At 44.0% G+C, this 23,268-nt stretch overlaps 1 protein-coding gene across 3 annotated transcripts in view; it reads left to right on the top strand.

The window, feature by feature from the left end:
* The window catches only part of LOC120238814 (protein HIRA), an 80,512-nt gene that overhangs the window by 565 nt on the left and 56,679 nt on the right, over positions 1 to 23,268 (top strand). For 2 of the 3 annotated variants that reach the window (XM_039242826.1, XM_039242829.1), the window contains exons 2-5: positions 18,174 to 18,236; positions 20,237 to 20,347; positions 21,597 to 21,687; positions 23,002 to 23,096. In XM_039242826.1, coding sequence (XP_039098757.1) covers positions 18,174 to 18,236; positions 20,237 to 20,347; positions 21,597 to 21,687; positions 23,002 to 23,096 — 360 coding nt within the window. Of the gene's footprint in view, positions 1 to 18,173; positions 18,237 to 20,236; positions 20,557 to 21,596; positions 21,688 to 23,001; positions 23,097 to 23,268 lie in introns of those variants that run through there. The other variant, XM_039242827.1, reaches the window with a different exon arrangement.

Genomic DNA, 23,268 nt, shown 5'->3' on the forward strand with positions numbered 1-23,268 from the left:
TGAAATATGCACGTCTCTGCCCTGGTGAAGGGGCTGTTCTGCCCGAATCTGGTGACAGTGCCCCCTTTTGCGGGACTGTGTCTCGGGCCCCATGGTCCCACAACTGAACGAACCACGTTTATCCTGTACTGGGACATCAGGGTGACTTGAGTTGGAGTTCATAGGGCAAGGGGTGATCCAAGAGAGGGCTTTCCTTAGCCTTGTGGCAGAGTGGCTCCAGAGCACACCCTGGGGGAACAGACTCCTCCAGTCCTCTGGTTGAGTACAGATAAGCTCCCAAAACCGGTAGCACAGTTTGTCATAGTTGTACTTTGTTGGCACAGCTGCTCCAGGAATTGGTCTTTGCTCCACAGGGAAGTGAGAAGAAAGAGCCCCCCCCCCCCATCTCCCTGCTGACAGCACTGAAGCCCAGGGAGCACTTCTCCAGCCTGAGGCCTGAAGCCCTGATTCCAGCCTATCTCTACTGACAGGAAAAGGGTCACCCTGATTCTGTCCTGTTCCTCATTTCTACTTTGCGATGCGACTAGAGGGAGCTAGTGTTTTCTTTGAGAGCAAGTAGAGGCCCCTTTTTAATACATGAGTAGCTCTTTAGTTTTGAACTTAATCCCAGGATGTTTTCTACTATGGCAGCCGAACTGAACTGATTCTGTGTTCTTACAGTCAGAAGTGCTCTCTCCTTCCATCTTCTTATGTGACATCTTTCTCATTTTTCAGTGTCCACAAGAGGTCACCTTTTTTGTTGTTGTTGCCATTCCTCCTGTTGTATTCCACTAGTGCCCTGCCCCTGTGGGTGTACTTTTCGTATTACCCCCACCAGACCCCCACCCCCGCTCAGGACCTCATTCCCTTCTGTATTCCCTGCTACACTCAGCAGTACCTCCAACACAAAGGGTATATGGTAAATATTGGCTACACGAGGTATGCTGAGGTTTCCATAATTTACAAAGACACAATTAGGTTTACTGTGCATGAAAGCAAAAGTGGTGAACTTTAGTTTCATTTCTCCTGTGCTGATCTCCAAGAGCATTTCCAGGTGTGTAGTGCATAGATCTTTACCTGGAGAATTGGACAAATATTCAGCAATTATAAAGTATGGTGCTTGTGAGTCAGGAAAGGAAAAATTTTGTTATGACCTAGTTTGCTGTGTAAGTGAAGATCTGAAGGAATTTTTATTTTAAAACCTTTTATCTAGATCAGTTTTTGTGTACAGTCTACCCTTGAGTCTCTTCTTCTGCCTCTTGCCATATAATTTCTAACTTTGTGATAAGCTCCTTTGTAGGACACAAGTTTTATGCTATGTAAGCATAAGTATGTCAAGATGTTTAAGCGATTAGGTACAAATGAGTGAGAGTCTGCAACCAGGCCAGCAGCCAAACATCCCAGCCTGGCAGAGTGGGCAGAGCAGTGGGCTCTGGCCTCTTTTGCTATATAGTCTCTGTCTCCATGGTCCTAGAATGGAACAGGATGATATCTGCTCAGCTTTCTTCACAGTACAAATGTGATCTTTGGTTGCAAGGGTAGACACAAAGGTAGACTATAAAATGCTTTAGAAATCTAAGAGATAAAAGAAATTGAGACCAGCAGGATAGGATATAACTTTCTTTTAAAATACCCTGAACTCAACCTCTGTCTTTTCAACTGTTCAGGACTGTCAGGGTAGATTACCACTATCTGAAGGACATGATAGTGATCCAGATCACTAGTGAGCAATCTTTTAAAGACTAGTGAATAGTAGTTGCTGCTGGGAACAGGGGCTGCTTAGCCAGAAGCCAAAGTTGTGGGTGTTGCCAGTAAAATCACGCTTACTTTGGATTAACAAACCCAAAAGACCATCGTGCTTTGGAGAGTGCATCATTGCACTTTCTGCCTTCCTGACACTGCATTCATGTCTCCTGACTCATTATGTGGCTTGAACATACTTTTTCTGGTGTCTGAGAGTCCAAAGAGGGAAGGAGCAGAGAGCCCAGCATATTCCCTGTAGTGGCAGAGTCCATTCAGACATGGTGGAGAGGACAGCTAGAATAGAGCAGGTTAAAGGCAAAGGAAGAAATATCTGTTGGAACGTAAGCATACTTTCGGTCTCCATTTTCTGCCTAATAATACTAGTAAGACCTTTCCTCTAAGCTAGGTTTCTCAGCCTCAACACTATTGACACTTCGGGCCACATCATTGTTGTGAGGACCATACTGTGTGTTGTAGGATGTTAACATCCCTGGCCTCAATCCGTCAGATACCAGTACCGCCACTACCCCCAAACACACACACTTCACTTGTGACAACCAAAAATGTCTCCAGACATTGCCAGTATCACTCGGTGGCCAGAATCACCCCCAGTTGAAAATCACTGCTCTGAAGTGATTAATTGATAACTAATAAATCTTGAAGTTTGTCATATCACAGTGAAATGAGCCTTGAACATGGAATCAGACTGGATTCAAGATGCCATCGTTTATTACCAGTAAATTTTTAGGCTTGTGACTCCACTTCTAGACCTTGAGGAAATGTAAAGATTTGTTCTTGTTATTTCATCCTGTACTCAAATACGAAAGACTGTCTTAATTTAAGATATATAATAAAAGCTAATAGTATTTATCACTTATATCAGCCACTCTACACACATACCTGTTTTACTCTTTGTTCTTGGATATAGTTTTCCATATATATTTAATTTTATTTTAGGCTTGGCCAAAATAAGATTCATTTCTAAGTTAGGTTAGTTTATGTTTTAGAAAATTTCACTGAAATTCATGGTTCTTGGGGTGACTGGGGGCGCTCAGTCAGTTAAGCATCCAGCTTTTGATCTTGCCTGAGATCATCATCTCATGGTTCATGGGATTGGGCCCTGGATCTGGCTCTGCGCTGACAGCACAGAGTCTGCTTGGGCTTCTTTCTCTCCCTCTCTGTCTGCCCCTCTCCCCACTTGTGCACACTTTCTCTCTCTCTCTCTCTCTCTCAAAATAAATAAACTGAAAAAGAAAAAACGAAATTCATGGTTCTTCCCCATCCCTGGGCCTTTGTTCCTGAGAGTTTGTGGAATTTTTCATTCCTGAGCAGACATCGTTCATTCTTAGCTCTCCAGGGAAGCCCATTCTAACCAGAAGGGCCAGAACTGAAAGAACTCTTGTCCTCCCTTGGCCTCTGCCTCACACTTCGATGGCATTGTTGTAAAAAGACATTTGGCAAATTTTCAATACTGGGATAATTTGTCAGTTAATCACATTGCTTTATGGTGTGTGTTTTTCCTCCTGCCCTTTAATTGGATTATCTTTCCCCCTATCTTATGTCCTTTCAGAAAGGATTTCAAAACATCTTCCTGAGACATATACTGCATCTGGGTGAAAATAAATAAGTCAACTTGAAGGAGAAATGCAGGCAGGATAGTATAGTAATGCAATCAGCAGTGGGTGTGGAAAGACCCAGCACAGCTGCTAGAGGAGCACTGCAGACTTATCTCTAAGAACAGCCTGGGAGGGATCCTAATGGTGATATTATATGATTGCAGTGGTCATTAAGATAAGTTTTGCAGTTTGTTTACATCAGGGGTCCTCAAATGGGCCAATGTCTGGAAACACTTTTGGTTTTTACAACTGAAGTGGGGGTGCTACTGGCATCTAGTAGGTAGAGTACAGGACTGCTGCTGAACACCGTACAGCATGCAGGACATTCCCCATAGTAAAGAATCATCTGGCCCAAAATGTTAGTGGTGCTGAGGTTGAGAAACCCTACTCTAGATAAGAACTTTTTTTTTTAATATGAGAGAGAACATGCAAGTGGGAGAGAAAGGCAGAAGGGAGGGGAGAGAGAGAGAATCTTAAGCAGGCTCCATGCTCAGCATTTAGCCTGATGCAGGGCTTGATCCCATGACCCTGGGGTCATGACCTAAGCCAAAATCAAGAGTTAGTCACTCAACCAACTGAGCTACCCAGGCACCCCTAGGTAGAACATCTTTATTGTTATTTGCCTTTTCATGTATTTGTCTCATGGTTCCAACTGGATTGTAAGCTTCATGAAGACAAGAATTTTACCATTTATTTTGGAGTCAGATAATCTTGTTCTTGAATCTCTGTGCTCTGCTGCTCACCAAATATGTGTTACAGAAGGTTCTTTTTATCTCATTTCCTGATTTATTAAATGAAGCCAGTAACACTTGCCTCATCTGCTACCTGTGAAGGCTCGGGAAACCCAAGCTCTCTCCATGCTGGCTCTCACTGCGTTATTCCTTAAGATAGTAGGTTGATTCTAAAAAAAGAACTAGAATACATTTGAAGAAGATTCAGAAGAAAACAGAGTGAGAGTTTGCCTTAGATAATAACACATGGATCTTTCACTTATTTATGGATGAAACTTTGAACCATTCATGGAAAGAAGGTCCATGGTGATCAGAGGTAAATAAAGCTACCCCTGTATATGGAATGCTGTGTAGCAGATGGGAGAGAAAGACGTACGGACCACATTCTAGAATACAGGTGGAAACCAGAGCTACATGAATAAACCACAGTAGTGCTAGGGACGAGGGCCTTGTTTGTGGGTAAGCCTTGATGGGATTGGATTGTGGTGGTGGAAAAGGCACTACTGCTGTGGAAATGTCAGAAAGAAAGGCCTGGGGAGAGTTAAGGCATTTAGGAAAGGGAGTGGTTGAAACGAACAGATAGCAAGTGGTTCAGAACACCTCTGGCGAAAAGAAAACCCATTTAGGTCAAACCTTGCTGCTTTTCTTTTCTTTTCTTTTTTTTTCAAACCTTGCTGCTTTTGAAAGCAATACATGCTTTGATGCATTAACTAACCTAGGACAGACCAAGTCACAGGAAGCTGCCCTGGCCAGAGCTACTGTAATGAAGGACAAACAAGAGAGAGTGAGCCCCATTTGAAGGTCAGAAACAGACCTTCATAGGAGCAGTCTCCAGGTCTGCTGCATCATCCATCAGAAGGTCCTGCACATAGGGGTACCTGGGTGGCTTAGCTGATTAAGTGTCTGACTTTGGCTCAGGTCATGATCTCATAGTTTGTGAGTTCTAGCCCTGCATTGGGCCCTGTGCTAACAGCTCAGAGCCTGGAGCCTGTTTCAGATTGTGTCTCCCTCTCTCTCCTCCCCTCCCCTGCTTACTCTCTGTCTCTCAAAAATAAATAAATATTGGGGCGCCTGGGTGGCTTAGTCGGTTAAGTGTCCGACTTTCACTTAGGTCATGATCTTGCGGTTCATGAGTTCGAGCCCCGCGTCGGGCTCTGTGCTGACTGTCAGCTCAGAGCCTGGAGCCTGTTTCAGTCTGTGACTCCCTCTCTCTCTGACCCTCTCCTGCTCACGCTGTCTCTCTCTCTCTCTCTCTCTCTCTCTCTCCTAGAAATAAATAAAACATTTAAAAAATAAATAAATAAATAAATAAATATTAAGAGGAAAAAAAGGTCCTACAGAGAGGCACTCAATGAATTCATCCATTCAGCAAATAATGAGTACAGATTGTGTGCCAGGGGCTACGTGCTGGAAACATAGCAGTGAACCAAGCAGCATAGCAGGATCTTTTGAGGAGCAGAATGTGATGCATTTTAGCTAGAGAGACCAGGAGGGCTATCTGCTGGGGGCGTCCTGTCTAAGCATATAGGGAGAGGGAGGAGAGGAGCGCACGGGGGAGACAGCAGACATCATAAACAAGAGCAGTTGCAGAGAACATTAGATGGGTGAGTGTGTGGAGAAGCAAGCTGACAGATGAGGAGCGCTGTGATGGGGTGGAGGGTGGGAGATTTTTTTTTTTAACGTTTTTATTCATTTTTGAGAGACAGAGAGAGACAGAACACTAGCAAGGTAAGGGCAGAGAGAGAGGGAAACACAGAATCTGAAGTAGGCTTCAGGCCCTGAGCTGGTAGCACAGAGCCTGACGTGGGGCTCAAACCTAAGAACTGCGAGATCATGACCTGAGCCAAAGTCGGACACTTAACCAACTGAGCCACCCAAGCGCCCCGATAATTTTTTTTTTTAAGTTCCTTTATTTATTTTGAGAGAGCAAGCACCAGCCGACAAGAGGCAGGGGTGAGTGGTGGGGGGAAAGAGAGAATCCCAAGCAGACTCCGTGCTGACAGCACAGAACTCAGGGCTCAAACTCATGAGGTGTGAAATCATGACCTGAGCCAAAGTCAAGAGTGGGATGCTTAACTGACTGAGCTAATTAGGCGCCCTAATGGTGGGAGAATTTTAAGTAGGGTGCTTTGGGAAAGCCTTAGTGCAAAGGTAATGTGAGCAGACTGTCGCAGGAAACAGACTCTGAGGGGAAAAGGCTTGCATGCAAAATTATTAAGGAAGGGCATAAGCACTTAAGCATCTGGCTTTGCTTCAGGTTGCGATCTCGCAGTTCATGGGTTCAGGCCCCACATCGGGCTCTGTGCTAACAACTCAAAGCCTGGAGCCTGCTTCGGATTCTGTGTCTCCCTCTCTCTCTGCCCCTCCCCTGCTCACAGTGTCTCTCAAAAATGAATAAACATTTAAAACAGTTTAAAAAAAAGAATGGAGTGCTGGAAGCAGGACTGGACAGGGAGAAGGTGAGCTGAGATGCAAGTGCAATAAAAGCTGCAGCTGATCCTTGTCAGCTCTGCAGCTAGTCCTTGTGAATTGTCCTGAATTGAGGCAAAGTGCCATGTCTATTGCCACATCCACAGTCATTGGGCACAGGCTCTCTTGAGGAGGGGACCTGACCTTGGTCAAAGCAGTTCTTCCACTGAGGTCAGGTACCCCTTGGAGAAGGTCTCAGCTGGGAGCTTTCACAGGCTGCCAACACTCCCACAGCTGGGGGCAGGTGCTTCAATCCTGGAGGGAGGGGGCCTAGCCAGGTACCACTGCATCTGTGACAGGCCTGCTGGAGGTGAGGAAGGCAGCTATCTGAGGGAGGAATATTCCAGACAGACAGTACTTGCCTGGCAGGTTTGCCGAATAGTATGGATGTCTTATGATTGGAGCTGCACATGGGCAAGAGCACCAAGGAATGAGGCCAGAGAGAGCAGTGGGCTGACTGGGAGGGCCTGCTGGCTGCCGGGTCTCAGTTCACAGTGCCTTGTAAGCAGAGAAGTAACATGGTCTGACTTGGGTCTTAGAGATCCTCCCTATTGCTGCAAGGGGACTAGGAGGGATATGGGGGCAAGGGAGGGAGCTAAGAGACCCATTAAAAGGCAGTTGCAATGATCCAGGTAAGGGATGACTGGTTTGGACCAGGGTGATGATTGAGCGGTGAGGATGGAGGTAATAGTGCTGATGAGAATCGGTTGGATTTTATATGCGTGTACATGTATGTTTTTTGGCATAATTTATATACATTGTTTTATAAAATTATAGTGAAGTGTACAGACTATTTGTATACAGACAATTGGATGAATTTCAGCAAATAAATACTCTCTCTAACTCATTCCCAGCTCAAGATATGGAACACTTGCACCTTCCTAGAAAGTTTGAGTTACAGATATATTGTGAAGGTAGTCACCAGGGCACAATGTGGGATGTGAGATGGGGTGACTCCCAGGCGAAGGGCAGGGCTGTTGTCCACTGAGATCAGTAAGGCTGTGAACAAGGCAGAGAGGAAGAGCCAGGATTCAATTAGACGAGGTGGACCAAATGAGGCCACCACACAGGGCCTTCTCCAAGCACCCGTTTAAGTAGCTTCTTTATCTTCTCCCCCCCCCCTTTTTTTTAATGTTTTATGTATTTCTGAGAGAGCGCGAGCAGGGGAGGGTCAGAAAGAGAGGGAGACACAGAATATGAAACAGGCTTCAGGCTCTGAGCTAGCTGTCAGTACAGAGCCCGACGCGGGGCTCGAACCCACGAACCATGGAATCATGACCTGAGCCAAAGCCAGACGCTCAATGACTGAGCCACCCAAGCGCCCCTATCGTCTCCCTTTTGAAAACACTGGAGTTCCATTCTAGAGCTATTATTAAGGAATAGGACAAACACCTATATCTTTGGCTAGTTGCCATATATAATTATACTAGGATACATCTTATGGTATATTAGTGTTTCTAGATAATGAAGCATTTTGTGATTGGGTACTTTTAATTTGTAAAATTACTTTTTATCACAGGTTCAATTTAGGAAAAATTAGAAAATGCTTTTACATTGCTGCAACTTTTTAAATGGTCTTTGAGACCATTTAGAAAAAAATAACTGGGTGGCTTGGTGCTTTTTAAAAAAAAACACACATTTTATTTAGTATACATACCACATTGTAAAAGTGTCTGCATTCTTTAGGACCTTAGCCAAATCCCTGATACCACAGCAAATTCAGTATTTTTATTGTGTAGCCTCCATTCAGACCTTGCATTGCACATATAACTGGAATAGTTAAAATGTTGCTGTGCATTTTCTACTTAAATAATTTGTAGGTTTGTTATTGTTATTTTTATTTTCCTTTTTTAAATGGAGGTATAATTAACATATGGTGTTAATGTTTCAGGTATACAATGTAATGATTCCATATTTGTATATATCACAAAATTATAGCCATAATAAGTCTAGTTAACATCCATCACCATACATAATTACACAATTTTTTTCTTGCAAAGAAAATTTTTAAGATTTACTCTCTTAGCACTGGGTGTTATATGGAAACCAATTCGACAATAAACTATTTGTAAAAAAGAAAAAAAAAAGAAAAAATACTGCTACATAAAAAAAAAAAATAAGAAATAGACATCTTACTATCTATGTGGGCAAAAAAAGGGAGAAGCCAAGATCATTACTGTTCATATTCTTGGAATAATTAAACTTTTATTTCAAAAAAAAAAAAGATTTACTCTCTTAGCAACTTTCAACTATGGGATACAGTAGTAACTGTAGTGTTATTTTCTTTTTTTTTTTTTTTTAATATTTATTCATTTTTGAGAGACAAGGTGCAAGTGGGGGAGGAGCAGAGAGCAAGGGAGAGACAGAATCTGAAGCAGGCTCCAGGTTCTGAGCTGTCAGCACAGAGCCCGACGCAGAGCTCAAACCCACGAAGTGTGAGATCATGACCTGAGCCGAAGTCAGACGCTTAACCGACTGAGCCACCCAGGTGCCCCTGTAGTGTTACTTTATTGTTAAAGCTAATGTTTTCCACCCTATGGGAAAATTGTTTTTAATTGCTTTTAATTTTCTGATGGAACTGTGTAGAAGAGATGATTATGTTTATAGAAATCCATTTTGCAGATAACTTTTAAGGAATTTATCTGTTCTGCATAAGTAGAGAAGAGTATGAAGAAATAGATAATGACTGTTACCAAAACTTCCTTGACTGCATTGGCAGATGGTACAGAAGTGAATGAAATACCTGTCACACTTTTCTTTAGTTTGTGGCAAACACGCGCGCGCGCACACACACACACACACACACACACACACCAGTTACATGATTGCTACAGCTTCCTTCCTGTGCTGTGTTTTGAATCTCTCAGCCACCTGATACCTATGAGATGTCATTATGGTAGTGCTTGCTTAAGGAGACTGGTGAAGTTTTTGTGGTCAAAAACGGTAGAGATAACAGCAGCAGATGGCTTTGTGAGCCAGCCAAAACTGTACTTCCACTTGCAGGTGCTTGTTGACATCTGAGTCCCCACTTAAGAAGATGAAGAGCCTGCCTTTCAAAGATTGGGATTCTAGTGATGCTGAACGTGTTTTTGAATTTTGGGCCTCTGCTGTAGGCTCTCTCCAGCCATTAACAAGTACTCATTGAGTGCCTACTGTGTGCCAAGCTATAGCTCTAGGTACCACGGTGACTCTGAAACAGACAAAAATTGCTGAGCTCTTGGAGTTTACATTCTGGTGGTTGGGGTGAACAAACATGCAATAAAGGAAATTATACACTATATTTAAAATTGCTAAGAAAAAGATGAGAATTGGGATTGGTTGTGCCAAGTTGAGGAGTAATACTTTCAAGTAGGGTGTTTGGGGCAGGCCTCAGTGAGAGGGCACCATTGAGCAAAGACTAAAAAAAAAAAGGTGAGAAAGGATTGTGTGTGTGTCTGGGAGAAGATTCCAGCTGAGGAAGGAACCAGTGCAGGGTGCTGAGTGGAAGCACGCACCTTCACAGTCTAGGAACAGAAGGGAGGCCATGGCACTGGGCCAGCGACTGGGGGAGGAGGCAAAAGATGAGGCCAGAAAAGTCGCGGGGGTGATGGGACCATTGTGTTGGGCCTCTTGGTTCCCCTGTCCCAGGCATGGTCTTAGCCGATGGGCAGATGACAGAGCGGGTTTGAGCCAGAAGATCAGGAGTTCCCTTGTGGAGAAGGTGAAGATGTGATGTCTGTAGACAGCTGGATAGAGGAGCTAGCTGCATATTATGAGTGCTTAGGGGCAGAGACATGGCTGGTTGCCGATGTAAATGTGAACATTATCACCTGCACAAGGAGTCAGTTTTATTGACAACCACTGATGTTTTGATATTTTACTTTTATTCCTTTTATATTGCTACACACACACTTTTAAAAATATACCATATATATGTTTATTTATTTATTGTTGAGATAGTTGTAGATTCCCACACACTCAAATGAAATAATACTAAGAGATTCTTTGTACACTTTGCCCCGTTTCTCCCACTTTTGTAAAACAACAGTATAATATCACATTGACATTGATATTGACACAGTCCACCCCTTAATCAGACTTTTCTACTTGTATTTGTATTCATTTGGAGTGGGGAAGGGGGGGTTAGTTCTATACAGTTTTCCACCTGTATGGGTTCATGTATCCACTGCCATAGTAGTGTTCATAGTAGACACTGAGCAGCTATAATTAATACCTATTTTAACCCTCTTATGCCCCTGTGCCTTACAGATAGGTACATAGGTAGGCAGGCAGGTAGAGTTATACAGATATATAGATACATAGGTTGATTTGATTTGATTTGGTTTTAGTTAGCATTTTTTTAAGTTGTGGTAAAATACACATAGCCAAATTTACCATCTTAAGCATCTTTCAAGTGTATAATTCAGTAGTGTTATGTATGTTCACGCCATTGAGTAATAATCTCCAGAACTATTTCATCTTGCCAAACTAAAACTATATACCCATGAAGCAACAACCCCATTTTCCCTTCTCCAGCCCCTGACAACCATCTTTCTGTCTTTATAAATTTGACTGCTTTAGAGACCTCATATAATTGACATCGTACATTATTTATGTTTTTGTGACTAGCATATGTTAATTAGCATAATATTGTCAGGGTTCATCCACCTTGTACAATCCATCAGAATCTCTTAAGGCTGAATAATATTCCATTATATATGTACACCACAGTTTCCTTATCCATTTACCCATCACTGGACACTTATATTGCTTCTTAGCTATTGTGAATATTGCTGCTATGATCATGGGTGTACAATATCTCTTCAAGACCATGCTTTTAGTTCTTTTGGATAAATACCCAGAAGTAGAATTGCTAGATCGTGGGTAGTTCTAGTTTTAATTTTTTAAGGAAATGTCCATACTGTCTTGAAAGTGGCTGTACCATTTTACATTCCCACCATCAATGCACAGGATTACAATTTCTATGAGCACTTGTTGTTTTCTCTCTCTCTTTTTTAATAGTAGTCAGCCTAATAGATGTAAGGTGTTAATCTCGTTCTGGTTTTGATATGCATTTTCGTAGTAGCTAATGATGTTGAGCATCTTTTTATATGCTTATTGTCCATTTGTATATCATCTTTGGAGAAATGTCTCTTCAAGTCTTTTGCCCATTTTTCAATGGGTTTTTCTGTTTTCTGTCTTTGAGCTTTCTCTATATTAGAGAATATTCTCTATATTAGAATAATATTCTCTATATTATATTTCTCTGGACATTTAATCCCTCATCAGCTATGTGGTTTACAAATATTTTCTCCCATTGTGTGGGTTGCCTTTTTATTCTGTTGATGGTATCCTTTGGTGGGCAGAAAGGTCTTAATTTTCAAGAAGTCCAGTTTGTCTATTTTTTTCCTCTTAATTCCTGTGTCTTTGGTATCATGTCTAAGAAAACATTGCCATATCCAGTGTCATGAAGCTTTCCCCCATGTTTTATTCTAAGTCTTATAGCGTTAGGTTTTACATTTGAGTCCTTGATCCATTTTGAGTTAATTTCTGTATATGGTGTAAGGTTCCAGCTTCATTCTTTTGCATACAGATGTTCATTTTTCCCAGCACCATTTGTTGATAAAACTGTCCCTTTCCCATTGACTGGTCTTGGTGCCCGTGTTGAAAATCACTTGACCACAAATGCAAGTGTTTATTTCTAGGCTCTCTATTCTGCCGCACTGGTCTATACATGTCTTCATGCCAGTAACACACTGTTCTGCTTACTGTAGCTTTGTAGTTGGTTTTGAGATGAGGAAGCATTAAGACTCCAACTTTGTTCTTTTCCAAGATTCCTTTGGCTATTTGGCATCCCATGATATTCCATAAGAATTGTAGGATGGGTTTTTCTATTTCTGCAAAAATGTCATTGCAATTTTTTGTTTTGTGTTGTTGTTGTTGTTGTGTTGTTGTTGTTTTTTTCCAAGTAAACTACCCCCAGTGCAGGGCTGAAACTCAAAACCTCAAGATCAAAAGTTGCACACTCGACCAACTGAGCCAGCCAGGCACCCCTGTCATCGCAGTTTTGATAGGGACTGAATTAAGTCTGTAGAACTTTGGGTATTGTTGACATTACATTTATTTCTGTCTTTAATTTCTTTCAGCACTGTTTTTTAGTTTTCATTGTACAGGTCTTGTCGCCTCCTTGGTTATGTTTATTTCTAAGTACTTTTTTATTCTATTTTAAATGGAATTGTTTCTTGGTTTCTATTTTGTATTTTTCACTGTTAATGTATAGAAATGCAACTAAGTTTGTTGATTTTATGTCATTCAATTTTACTAAATTAATTTATTCTGTGGAATCTGCAAGGTTTTCTATATAGATGATCATGACTTTTGCACCTACCTTATATTTTAATATTGTTTTGTAACTTTTTTCACTTAATAAATGTTTCAAACATTTCCCCATGTTTTGTTTTTAGTTACAAATTTACCAAAATTTGTTAAAACCAGGTATTAATGGGTATGCAGGAAAGAAGTGCTTCCAGGAACAATGTGCATTGGGCAAAAGCCTGAACTTCCCCCAAGCTTCCATTCCAGCAGGACATGCTCACCGATGTTACATTGGATCTGCCCAGTGAGCTGTCAGAGCATAAAGGCCCAAAGACAGGAGCCTAAACCAAAAGTCTGAAGGCCACCCAAGAGGGCCAGCTACTCTCGTTTGAGCCCTCCCTGCTTCTCTCTGGCCATTGCTTTTTGTTTGGACTTTAAGTTGCACATGTGGGCTCCTCCAAGAATCTTTTCCTCTGATACGAGGGAGTAAGATTCTACCTGACCACACCCGGTCAAAATCCAGCTTCTGAAATTAACTCTCTATTCCTGCCAGATGGAGAGTATTTGTGCTGTAGTCTTCAGATCAGCAACCTCCAGGCAGGGAACAGTGCCCAACTGCCTTGGCTCTGTGAAGAGAGTAACAGCAAGGTGCTGTGTGTTGTCTGAGAAGGCATGCAAGGTGTCCAGGAGGGGTGACCTGGAAGCAGAGTCCCAAGGAGAATGGACTTTGGTGGGTGTGCAGGAATAGGATGCTGGCCATTGTCGTTCAGAGCATGTGAGACTGCTTGGCAGCTCTAGGAACCAGGGAATGGATTAATTTCTCTTTTGTCTCTGTCTCAGTACAAAGAAAAATCGAATGCAGGAGGCAGTTGGGAATTCATCTTTATCATTGTGCTGTGCCACAGGGTTTTCTAACTAGTCAAGCCATAGGTCCTTTTCCTCAGCTGTACCTCAAAGAGGCTTATAGAAAAAAGGAGGTCTGTTTCTACTGAGGGAATGTGAACCACTGTTTTCCTTGGAGTGAAGAACCTAGTGCTAAAAGGAGGTAGGGAGCCAGCACTATGCTGGTGGCTTTATGTAGGTGCACTACTGTATTTCATCTGCTTTGTGGCAGATCTCTACAAAAGGAAACATGGTGCCCATTACCCCAGTCACACCTTTCACCAAAGCACATCGTGATCTCAGAAATGTTCACATATGAAATCTGTGTGTCTTCGAAGCAATGTGACATGGCATCTTAATCTCTCTTAGAAGATGCTTCTTAGGGTAACTGTGTCTTCCCCATTGTTCAGATTAAATAATTGATGAGTGACAGGGCTGAGAATTCCACCCAGGTGCATTCATTGCTCTAACCCAGGCCTATTCCCAGCCCTTAGTTGTTGTCTTCCCCTGGAGACTTAAGGCTCTTCCAGCTTACCAGTTCCCTTCCAGTCTTAAAAGCCCATGTTCCACACAGTTTTGTGTGGCTGAAATGTGAATCTGGTCGTGGCATTCCTTTGCTTCAGAGATAGCTATAGAGGAAGGTCTGCTTTCCACAGTGGTGCCTTGCTGGGCCCTGCCCATCTCCCGAGCCTCCTCTCTCCCCACACCCTGCAGCAGCTTGTCAGGCTTATTCTGCATTCCATGTCATGTCCCGTCTACCTTACATTCCCTTCCTTTCTTTTCTGGCTAAAGACTTGTCAACCTATAGGACTCAGTTGAATTGCGGTTTCCGTAATTGCACTTAAGTGATTTTGATGTATTTCTTGAGGGGACATACAATGTCTCACAGACTTAAGGAACTGAAAAGCACTCCTATAGTCCGATGGATACTCCTTCCTGATGGCCTTCTCAAGACTGATGCTGAATCAGCTAGAACTTTTTTGGTGAAAATGACAACTATGCAGATCCAGTTACCTTAGACATAAAAGTGAATGAAGTGGCATTTTGAGTGCTCTCTCGTATAAAAAACTATACAAAAACCTGCTGGCTTAAAACAATAACTTTTATTATTTATTTTTGATTGTGAAACCTGGCCAGGCTCAGCAGGGACAGCTCATCTTAGTTCTGCACAGAATCTGCTAGGATGGCTAGAGTAGCTTGGGACCAGTACATTTCACCCTGGGTCCTGTGTCAAAGCCCTGATTCTCATTGTTGTCTGGGTTCTTTGACCCTTTTCATGTGGCCAGCTTGGGGGTCTCAACATGTGGTCTTAGGGAACTTTAACTTCTCACATGGCAATAAGCTTTCTCCAGAGGGCAAAAGTTGAACTGCTTGGACCTGTTTGAGGCTTAAGCTCAGAACTAGAGCAGCATCACTTCAGTTGCATTCTTTTAAAACATCAGAGAGCCAACCCAAATTCAAGGAGAGGAAAACACACAGGGGCAGGAGTCCTGGGAAATGTGATTCACTGGAGCCTTACCAAATAGCTGTCTCCCCCATCCTGTGGGTCTGAGGTGTCCGGGGCGATCAGTGCTCAGTATAGCAAGTCCAAGGCTAAGCTCAGGTCATCAGGACTAGTTGCACACATGTGCATAGCTCTCACTCTGGCTTCCTACTTCACCTTTCACTTGTAGGCTTTGAATCAGTTCTCTCCAGGCAGCGTCATCCCAGCATCTCCAGAAGTATTTCCTGTGGAGGGGAAGTACATTTCCATACTTCAAGCTCAGGCTCTGGAGAAGGCAGCTGTGTGGCCTTGGGCAACTTTCCTAACTTGTGTGCCTCAGTTTCCCCCTCTGTCAAATAAGGATGTTAGAACTATCTACTTCAGAGGGCAGTGTGGGAGTTAGAGAATACCCTGGGCTGTGCTGCCTGCAGGGTTTGAGCAGCACATCAGATGCTCATTAGAGCATGTCATGGACTGGGAAGAAGAGCTCCACAGGGCTTACCTCAGTGTGACTCTGCCTCTCCTGGAAGGAGTAGCTGGCTGGCACTTCCAAGGACTGGCCCATTGCAGCTTCTTGGGAGGTTTTGAATAGAGAATGTTGCTAATGGGGTTGACACTTCTCGCTGCTGTCCTCCCCATACTGGGAGACATCTGCCCTTCTGAATTTCACAAGGCTCTTAGTGGTGCTAATCGGTCACCTTCCTCTGGTGTCTGTCAGGACACTGAACCTCAGTCTCAGCACTAGGTACCATGGTCTGTGCAGTTCAGGCCTGGGCCCAGAGCCCCAACTGTCCTTTCTTGTGTCTTGAGGCCTCCCTGTTAGGCACTTGTCAGGCCCAGATGGGCAAGAAACCCACCTTCTTGCTACTCCTTCCCTCCCAGGTCCTCAGACTATGGGAAAGTGTGGCACATTCTCAGCACCAGCACGTCAGGCTCTCTGGCTTAGCACACATGGCAGCCACCTCACCCAGGAAGGGTGTGGTGTGCCATTGTAGGTGTGAGTGCACAGGCACAGGGGCACCAGTTTGAGCACCCCCAGTTCTTCTCACCAGTGTTCTCAGCACCTGAAGATGAAGATGGGGCTAATTAATTAGGGTCTGCCCATCTGGACTATGGAAGAATAACTTGCAATAGCCCTCTCTCCTCATGCCCCCCTGAGTGTGCTCCACTGCTGGTTCTGGTTCCTTCAAGCTATAAGAGTGCCGAGCTGTGTTGGGGCTTTTCTTGAGAACCCTTGAAGTGAAGGCTCAGAGCAGACCAGGACTGAATTTCCTGTATGTTTGGGACAGCTTTGAGTATCCATGTGCTCTATCTAGGAAGGTGATCAGTAGCCACTTGGCTAAATTTCACCTTTCACTGTAGAGCTCTGGCTCTAGCGTGTGTACCTGGAGGTGACCGAGGGTCTCAGGGACCAGGCTGGAGCTGCCAATATGATGTCAGAGGCTTGTTGTAGCAGCCTGTGTTGTTTTGAATTTCAGTAAGTAGTAGAGATGAACTAATATGTGATTTCCAACTTTCCTAGGTTTCTCCTTGTTCTCTGATACAAAATAGGGCCCTTGCACTTGGGACACCTGCTTGCTACTGGCCTTGCACAGCTGTTTCCCCCACTACCACATAATGACAAGTAAGAAGGAGAGCACATTTCCCTTTGTTTTGTAGAAGCTCAGGCTCAATTTGCCTGTAGGGGTATGGCTCTCCAGAAGAAGGTAAGGTGAGCTGGCTGTTGCTTGGGGCTCATGCTGGCCATTGCCTTTTTGAGTACCAATATTTGATTTCCCATACTTGGACACTAGCCCTAGCAGGACTTTCAGCTCTTAGGCAGCCATCACCTGCCCCTGCCCCACCCCACCCTGCCTGCACTTGCCACCATGTGATTCTAGAGCTGGTAACCCTCGTTCTGGTGTCCATGCCAACTCCTCTTGGGTTAGAGAGACAGCGCATCCTCAACTAAGAGACTCCTCAGCAATAGCACCTTGAGTGTATCAGTGATTGCTGGTATTCATTATGCATCTAATTTGTCACTAAACAAATGTTACTGACCTATGCTAGAAGCTGAGGATGTGGTGATGAACACAACAACAATGACATGCCACTCTTAGCATGGAAGCAGATGAGGGAGCTAGACAAATGCCTACAGGGCCCAGACCTCGGGAATACTTCTAGTCTGCTGGGTTTAAAGCTGTCATGACACCTTTGCCAGTCTGGTCCACCAAGCTATAGCTAGCTATCTAGCTTCATGAGCTCCTGGTGTGGGTGTGCACCCTACACTCTAGGAGCTAGTAGCTACAGTCTTTGCCCCTAGAAAGACTGAACATCCGGTTAAAAGGGCACATCCTGTGGAGGAAGTTCAGCCAGAGGAGATGCTGAGAATGCTGACTCTCCACGGACTTTGATGTAGCACAAATCTAGAGGAGGGCTTTTGGAAACAGAAGCATGATGAGGGAAGTGATGCCTGTGATTACAGTCAGCTCCTAGTCCTACCCAGCTGTCAGCCAGGAAGAAAGGCCAGGGTGCTTATGTGTCCAAGGCTGCCAGCCAAGTGCAGATCCATGGGATGGGGAGATGGCTGGAGGTATAGCTGCTGTGACTCAGCTGTTGTCATGACCTGCACATAGCCTTTACAACTGTGTTCTCAGAAGGTGGCCAGCTCTTATCCGCTGGACATCTGTACAAGTGCCCAGGCAATCTGTGGACTCAGTTGTTCTAGTGACAGAATGCTTTGTGCCACTTTTAGACTAAGCTATTTAATGTCACTTGGAGAGCCTTCCAGCAGTTTATACTTTAACTGAAACTGTTAGATCACTCTGCTCTTACAGTTAATTTATCAGCAGCCTATTATTTTTTCCTAGGAGCAGTGATTAAAGATTACTCAAATAACCACTATTTCAAAATTTTTTACTTTGTTGCTTTTGTCCAATGAATATAAGCCAAGGTAGATGTTGTGTGTGTGTGTTTTTTTTTTCCCTTTATTTCCAGGCAAGCCAATTTTTTCAGTTGATATTCACCCTGACGGGACCAAGTTCGCAACTGGAGGACAAGGTACGTTCACGGAGTAACAGAGGGAGCATTCACAGCCCTGCCACCTTACTCTGCTTCTGATTGCCCACTGAGCTGAAGATAAAATACTTCTGTTTTTCAGCATGGATAAGTTTCCATTTAAAATGTATAATTATAATCTGTTATCTGAACAAGTTAAGTGAAAATTCTTTTTTGGCCCTAGTGCGCTTGCTCTGTATAAATAGTTTGGTAGTGGGTGTATCTTTTTAACTCCAATTCATTGGGCTAATAATTAAAATCAGTTTGCATCCCCAAGCCCCAGCTTATTGAACATGGAGAGTGACAGGCAGGTGGTCCCATGGAAGGAGCCCCAGCCCCAAAGGCTAAGGTTGGTTCCTCATCTTTGTTCTGGCAGCACTTGCTCATCTGAAAAGGGGGAGGAGGTGAACTGAACTATAGAAGTAGTTGTGTAGTTATTAGGCCCGTTTTCTGGGTTCAGAGAAATTTGGCTGAGAGAACACTGGGCAAGTAAAATGCCCATGCCCTTTGAAAATACAGTCCGTAACATTGTCAGTATATTTCACCCAGTATTGCAGTGCCACAATAATAGCCCTGCTTAGAAAGACAGTCCTTTATCAGGCCAGTACACCAAGATGTATATGTGATGCCATAAAATAGCATTCTTATAACCCAGTCCCTGATAGCTTCACCAGGACACTGTTTTTGTCTGGCAGGCGACTCCCTGCATAAGAGTGTTCTCTGAATTCCAGGTTCTCAGGCCAGGTGCTGCAGGGTGGGTTTCTGCTGCAGGGGTATGCAGGGAGGTCTTGATCTCCTTCCTGCATGCTGTGGGCTACACTCAGGAGGTGCCCACTGATGTCACTTACAGGCGCTGGACTAAGCTGAGGGACTGGGTTTTTTCCTCATCCATAAGAAAGGGCATACCTTCCTCCCCTTCTCAATGTAGTAAGGTCAAGAAGAGCTGTTTAGAAAATATTTTTACATACTGGCCAATAGGCAGTTTTAGGTATGCCTTATGTAATTCTGATCTGTCCATTTGTAGGTGCTTAATGGTTTTTTGATTCTCTAAAATAGTTAAATGAGGGACTAGACTTTCGTTAGTTATCAGCAATGGAAAGCTTAGAAAAATCTTTGCCAAAAGGCATATATAAATTTTTTAGCAGAATACTGTATCACCTTATAACCCCAGGAACAGTAAATGCCCTCTTTTCAGTTGATCCCCCCATCTGTAGGTGACGGCAAAGGGCAGATAAGGTAATGAACCTTTTTTCTTATGTTCAGGGCACATTTCATTCAGCCACGGACTCAGGCAGCACCTAGAAACGGACTGAAGTACCGGCAGGGATGTGCTGTTACCCTTGGTTGCTAGGATTCTTGTGTACAAACCTGAAAGTATCCTGGGACATCAGCTTTTCTAGCTTTTCATCTTACAGATGAGGAATCTGAGTCTTGGACAGGGATGAGGACCTTCTATGGGTCTGGAGAGATCTGTGTTAGAGGCCATACCAGAGCTCGGTGCCCTCCTGTTTTTTAGTGAAGAGTTCTTTTCTTTTTTCTTTTTTCTTTTTTTTTAATTTAAAAAAAATTTTTAAATGTTTATTTTTGAGAGACAGAACATGAGTTGGGGAAGGGCAGAGAGAGAGGGGGAGACACAGAATCCAAAGCAGGCTTCAGGCTCTGAGCTGTCAGCACAGAGCCCAATGTAGGGCTCAAATACATGAACTGCGAGATCATGACCTGAGCTGAAGTTGGACACTTAACCTACTGAGCCACTCAGGCACCCCCAGAGTTCTTTTCAAAGTCAGGTTGGCCTCAGCCTACTACTAAATTCACGTGGGTTTTGATCCCCCATAAACACTTATTTTCTTCATCTTTTCTGTAATTTATATTAGTAATGCAAATTTAGTCTCCTCACATCTAGTCCATTATGGTTTATGAAAGCTAAATGAGAACTATGTCTCAGAGTTAATATCAAATTTCTACTTCTTGAGCATTGAATTATTTTTGCTCCTTCATTCCAGGACAGGATTCTGGGAAGGTTGTGATCTGGAATATGTCTCCAGTCCTCCAGGAGGATGACGAGAAGGATGAAAATATTCCCAAGATGCTTTGCCAGATGGACAATCACTTAGGTATTACAGAGTGGCCCTTTGCAGGCTTTGCGTGTTGGCACAGTGCCCAAGGTTAGCACATGTGTTTGTAATTAGAAAGATAAGGCCCCGTGCGGCGGTAACTCCCCTCGGCCTGCTGTCTGAAGGCACAGATGTTGGCTGCACACCTGGGTGAGTTATTCGGCAGAAGACTCGGCCCGCCCACAGAACCATCTTTGGACAGTCTGCAGGTACCTCTGGTGATTTCCTGCTCATGAGTCGTTAACTGCCTGATTCCATGGGGCTTTGGGGCCAGCAACCTGGAAGCAGTAGGGTTCTGGGGAAGGGTGTATTAATATTAAAGACAACTCACCAAAATGTCTCAGATTGCCACTGTGTCACTCTGAGGCCCCCTGCCACGACCCTTTTGTTGGTCGGACAGTGTTGTAGTTTCGTTTCCTACGTTTAGTGCCTTAGTTTCCTGCCTCTGAGCATCAGGATTGTACGTGGCTCTGGTTTCCAACCTAGCTGCCTCCCCTGAGATGCTCCATTAACAGCTGTGTCCCCTTCCTTAGCTCTCTTGTGTTCTTGCTCTCCCACCATGTCTCTCCCTGCCCTCCGACCTTGAGCACAAGTCACAGGCAAGCCATTTGTGGGCTAAACTTGGATAGTGTCCCTGGTATTGCAGGGCTTCCAAAGGTCTAGCTGTGAGTTGCTCCCAGAGGCTCTAACCCATCAGGGGCCAAGGAGGCATTTCTGCTGGTCTTAATTTATAAGTGCAGAACCAGTCAACCTGCAGTGCTGACAAGTTTGGAAAATCCAAATTTAAAAGGGCTACAGATGGAATGAAGTGAGAGTTTTATGCTTTAACAAGCTGCCCCCCTGAAAGTTTTGGGAAGGGCATCTCAGCCTTTCTAGTACTTGCCCTCATTTTAAAAATTCTCCCCGCTCAAAAACATTATCTCATCATGAGACAGCCCTTTTGAAATAATGAGATTTAGTTATAGTTTTCATGGAAATTTACCTCCTCCTATTGACTGTTTGATCCAGCACTAACACTTCTCAGATTGTGTACAGTGTCCCCCACCAAACTATCCTGGTCATTTGTTACTACAACATAAGTAGGATAGTATTTGAACTGTATTGTTCTTCTGGGGCTCACCCACAGTGGATGCCTTGAATAGTTGAGAGAGAGTAGGTTTTATAAACCCTTTGCATCTTGCCAGACTCTGCATAAAGCAAATGGGCATGACTATTGGATTTTCATCACCCTATTTTTTTTTCTTCCCAGCATGTGTGAACTGTGTGCGGTGGTCAAACAGTGGGATGTATTTAGCTTCTGGGGGAGATGACAAACTGATTATGGTGTGGAAACGGGCTACGTAAGCATCATTTTCCTTTCTTCACGTTTTATTTTTAGAAGCTTCTTTGCTGGTCTTAATCATAGTCACCTTTTCCTACTTTGGCACTGAAGTCCCTAGAGCTCCAACTTCCTGAGTAGCAGGAAGCACATGTAGGCCAGGAGCAGCTGGGGCCTGACCAGGGACGGCATCAGGAGGCCACCTACCCGCTTGGAGACCTACTCAGTCGACCCTCTTACAGAGCTGCAGAGTTTCTACCTGAAAAGCTAATCCTTTCCGTTGCTGACATTGGTGGCTCTGTTTGTTTTGTTTTCCAAATGAAATTTTCCAACATACAACATAGGTAAATGTCAAGGTGCTCTGATGGAATTTGGGGGAGGGGACCCAGAGCCCACCCTCCTTGCCAATCACCTCATTCTCTGTCAGCCTCACCCTAGGACTCTAAGGAGCACCCCTTCAAAGTCCTGCTCTGTACCCATAATGAACTAACCATCACCTAGAAAACTTTTTCTTTAAACCTAGGCTGTCTCTCAGGGTGGGTCCTGGGACTCTTCTTCATAACCAGCCCCACAGATAACTCTGAGGGCTAGTTAGACTAGGGAACCAGACCCTAGTCTGCTGCTTAGCCAGAGGGATCCCACGGACATGGCCATGGCCACGAGAGCAGAGGCATGCTGTCTTCTTTTTCTCTGTGTCTGTAAGAATTCTGTGGGAGCAAAGGATGTTGACAGAGGCTCTGTGCATCAGTGGTGTTAATACCACCTCCATGGGGATCCACCCAAGTGCTCACGTGGTAGGAGCTAGTATCCCTGCTTTAAGTCTTTTGCAAAAGGGCTTTAAAAAGACGGTTGGTTTTGCTGCTTTAGTCAACATAAACAACATACATAATTTGGAAATCTGAAAAAAACATATAAAAGAAAATCACCATCCCACCACCCGAAGAAAGCCATGGTTAATATTTTGGTTTTGTGTGTGTCTTATCCATTTTCCATGCATAGATGATATCCATGTTACATGTATTTTTTTTTTCTTTACATGGTGGTATCTATCGTTGTATAAGATCTGCTTCTTTCACTTAATTATATATGGTGAACATTTCCGCACGGAGCAGATAAGTCTTTCACCACAAGATTTGTGATGGCTATTTAGTATTTCATAAAGTGCATGGAACATAACTTACCTAATCAGCCCCTGCTATTCAACAATTCAGTGCTTTCCAGCCATTGTCTGGTTTTGCTTTGTTCTGTCTGCCATGATAAGCTGTGCTGCAGTGAGCATCTCTGTGCAGTGCCTAGAGCATGCCTGGAGTGCCTTTCTGACTCCTCTTTCACACAGGTACATCGGCCCCAGCACCGTGTTCGGCTCCAGTGGTAAGCTTGCCAACGTGGAGCAGTGGCGATGTGTCTCTATCCTCCGGAGTCACTCAGGCGGTGAGTGGGGCTGCCTGTTGGGGTGGGCAGCCCTGGCAGCTGTCTGAGGTCAGCAGCAGCACCTCCATGGCCCCTGTGAACTGTTTTGGTCCTTAAAGCAGCCTTGCATCTGGGCCGTCCTTCCCCGTCACCATCAGTCACACCCTGCCTGTCCCTCAAGGTCTGTGTAGTC

The sequence above is a fragment of the Hyaena hyaena genome, unplaced genomic scaffold (assembly GCF_003009895.1).
Source record: "Hyaena hyaena isolate Hyena2069 unplaced genomic scaffold, ASM300989v1 scaffold_219, whole genome shotgun sequence".
Lineage (NCBI taxonomy): Eukaryota > Metazoa > Chordata > Mammalia > Carnivora > Hyaenidae > Hyaena > Hyaena hyaena.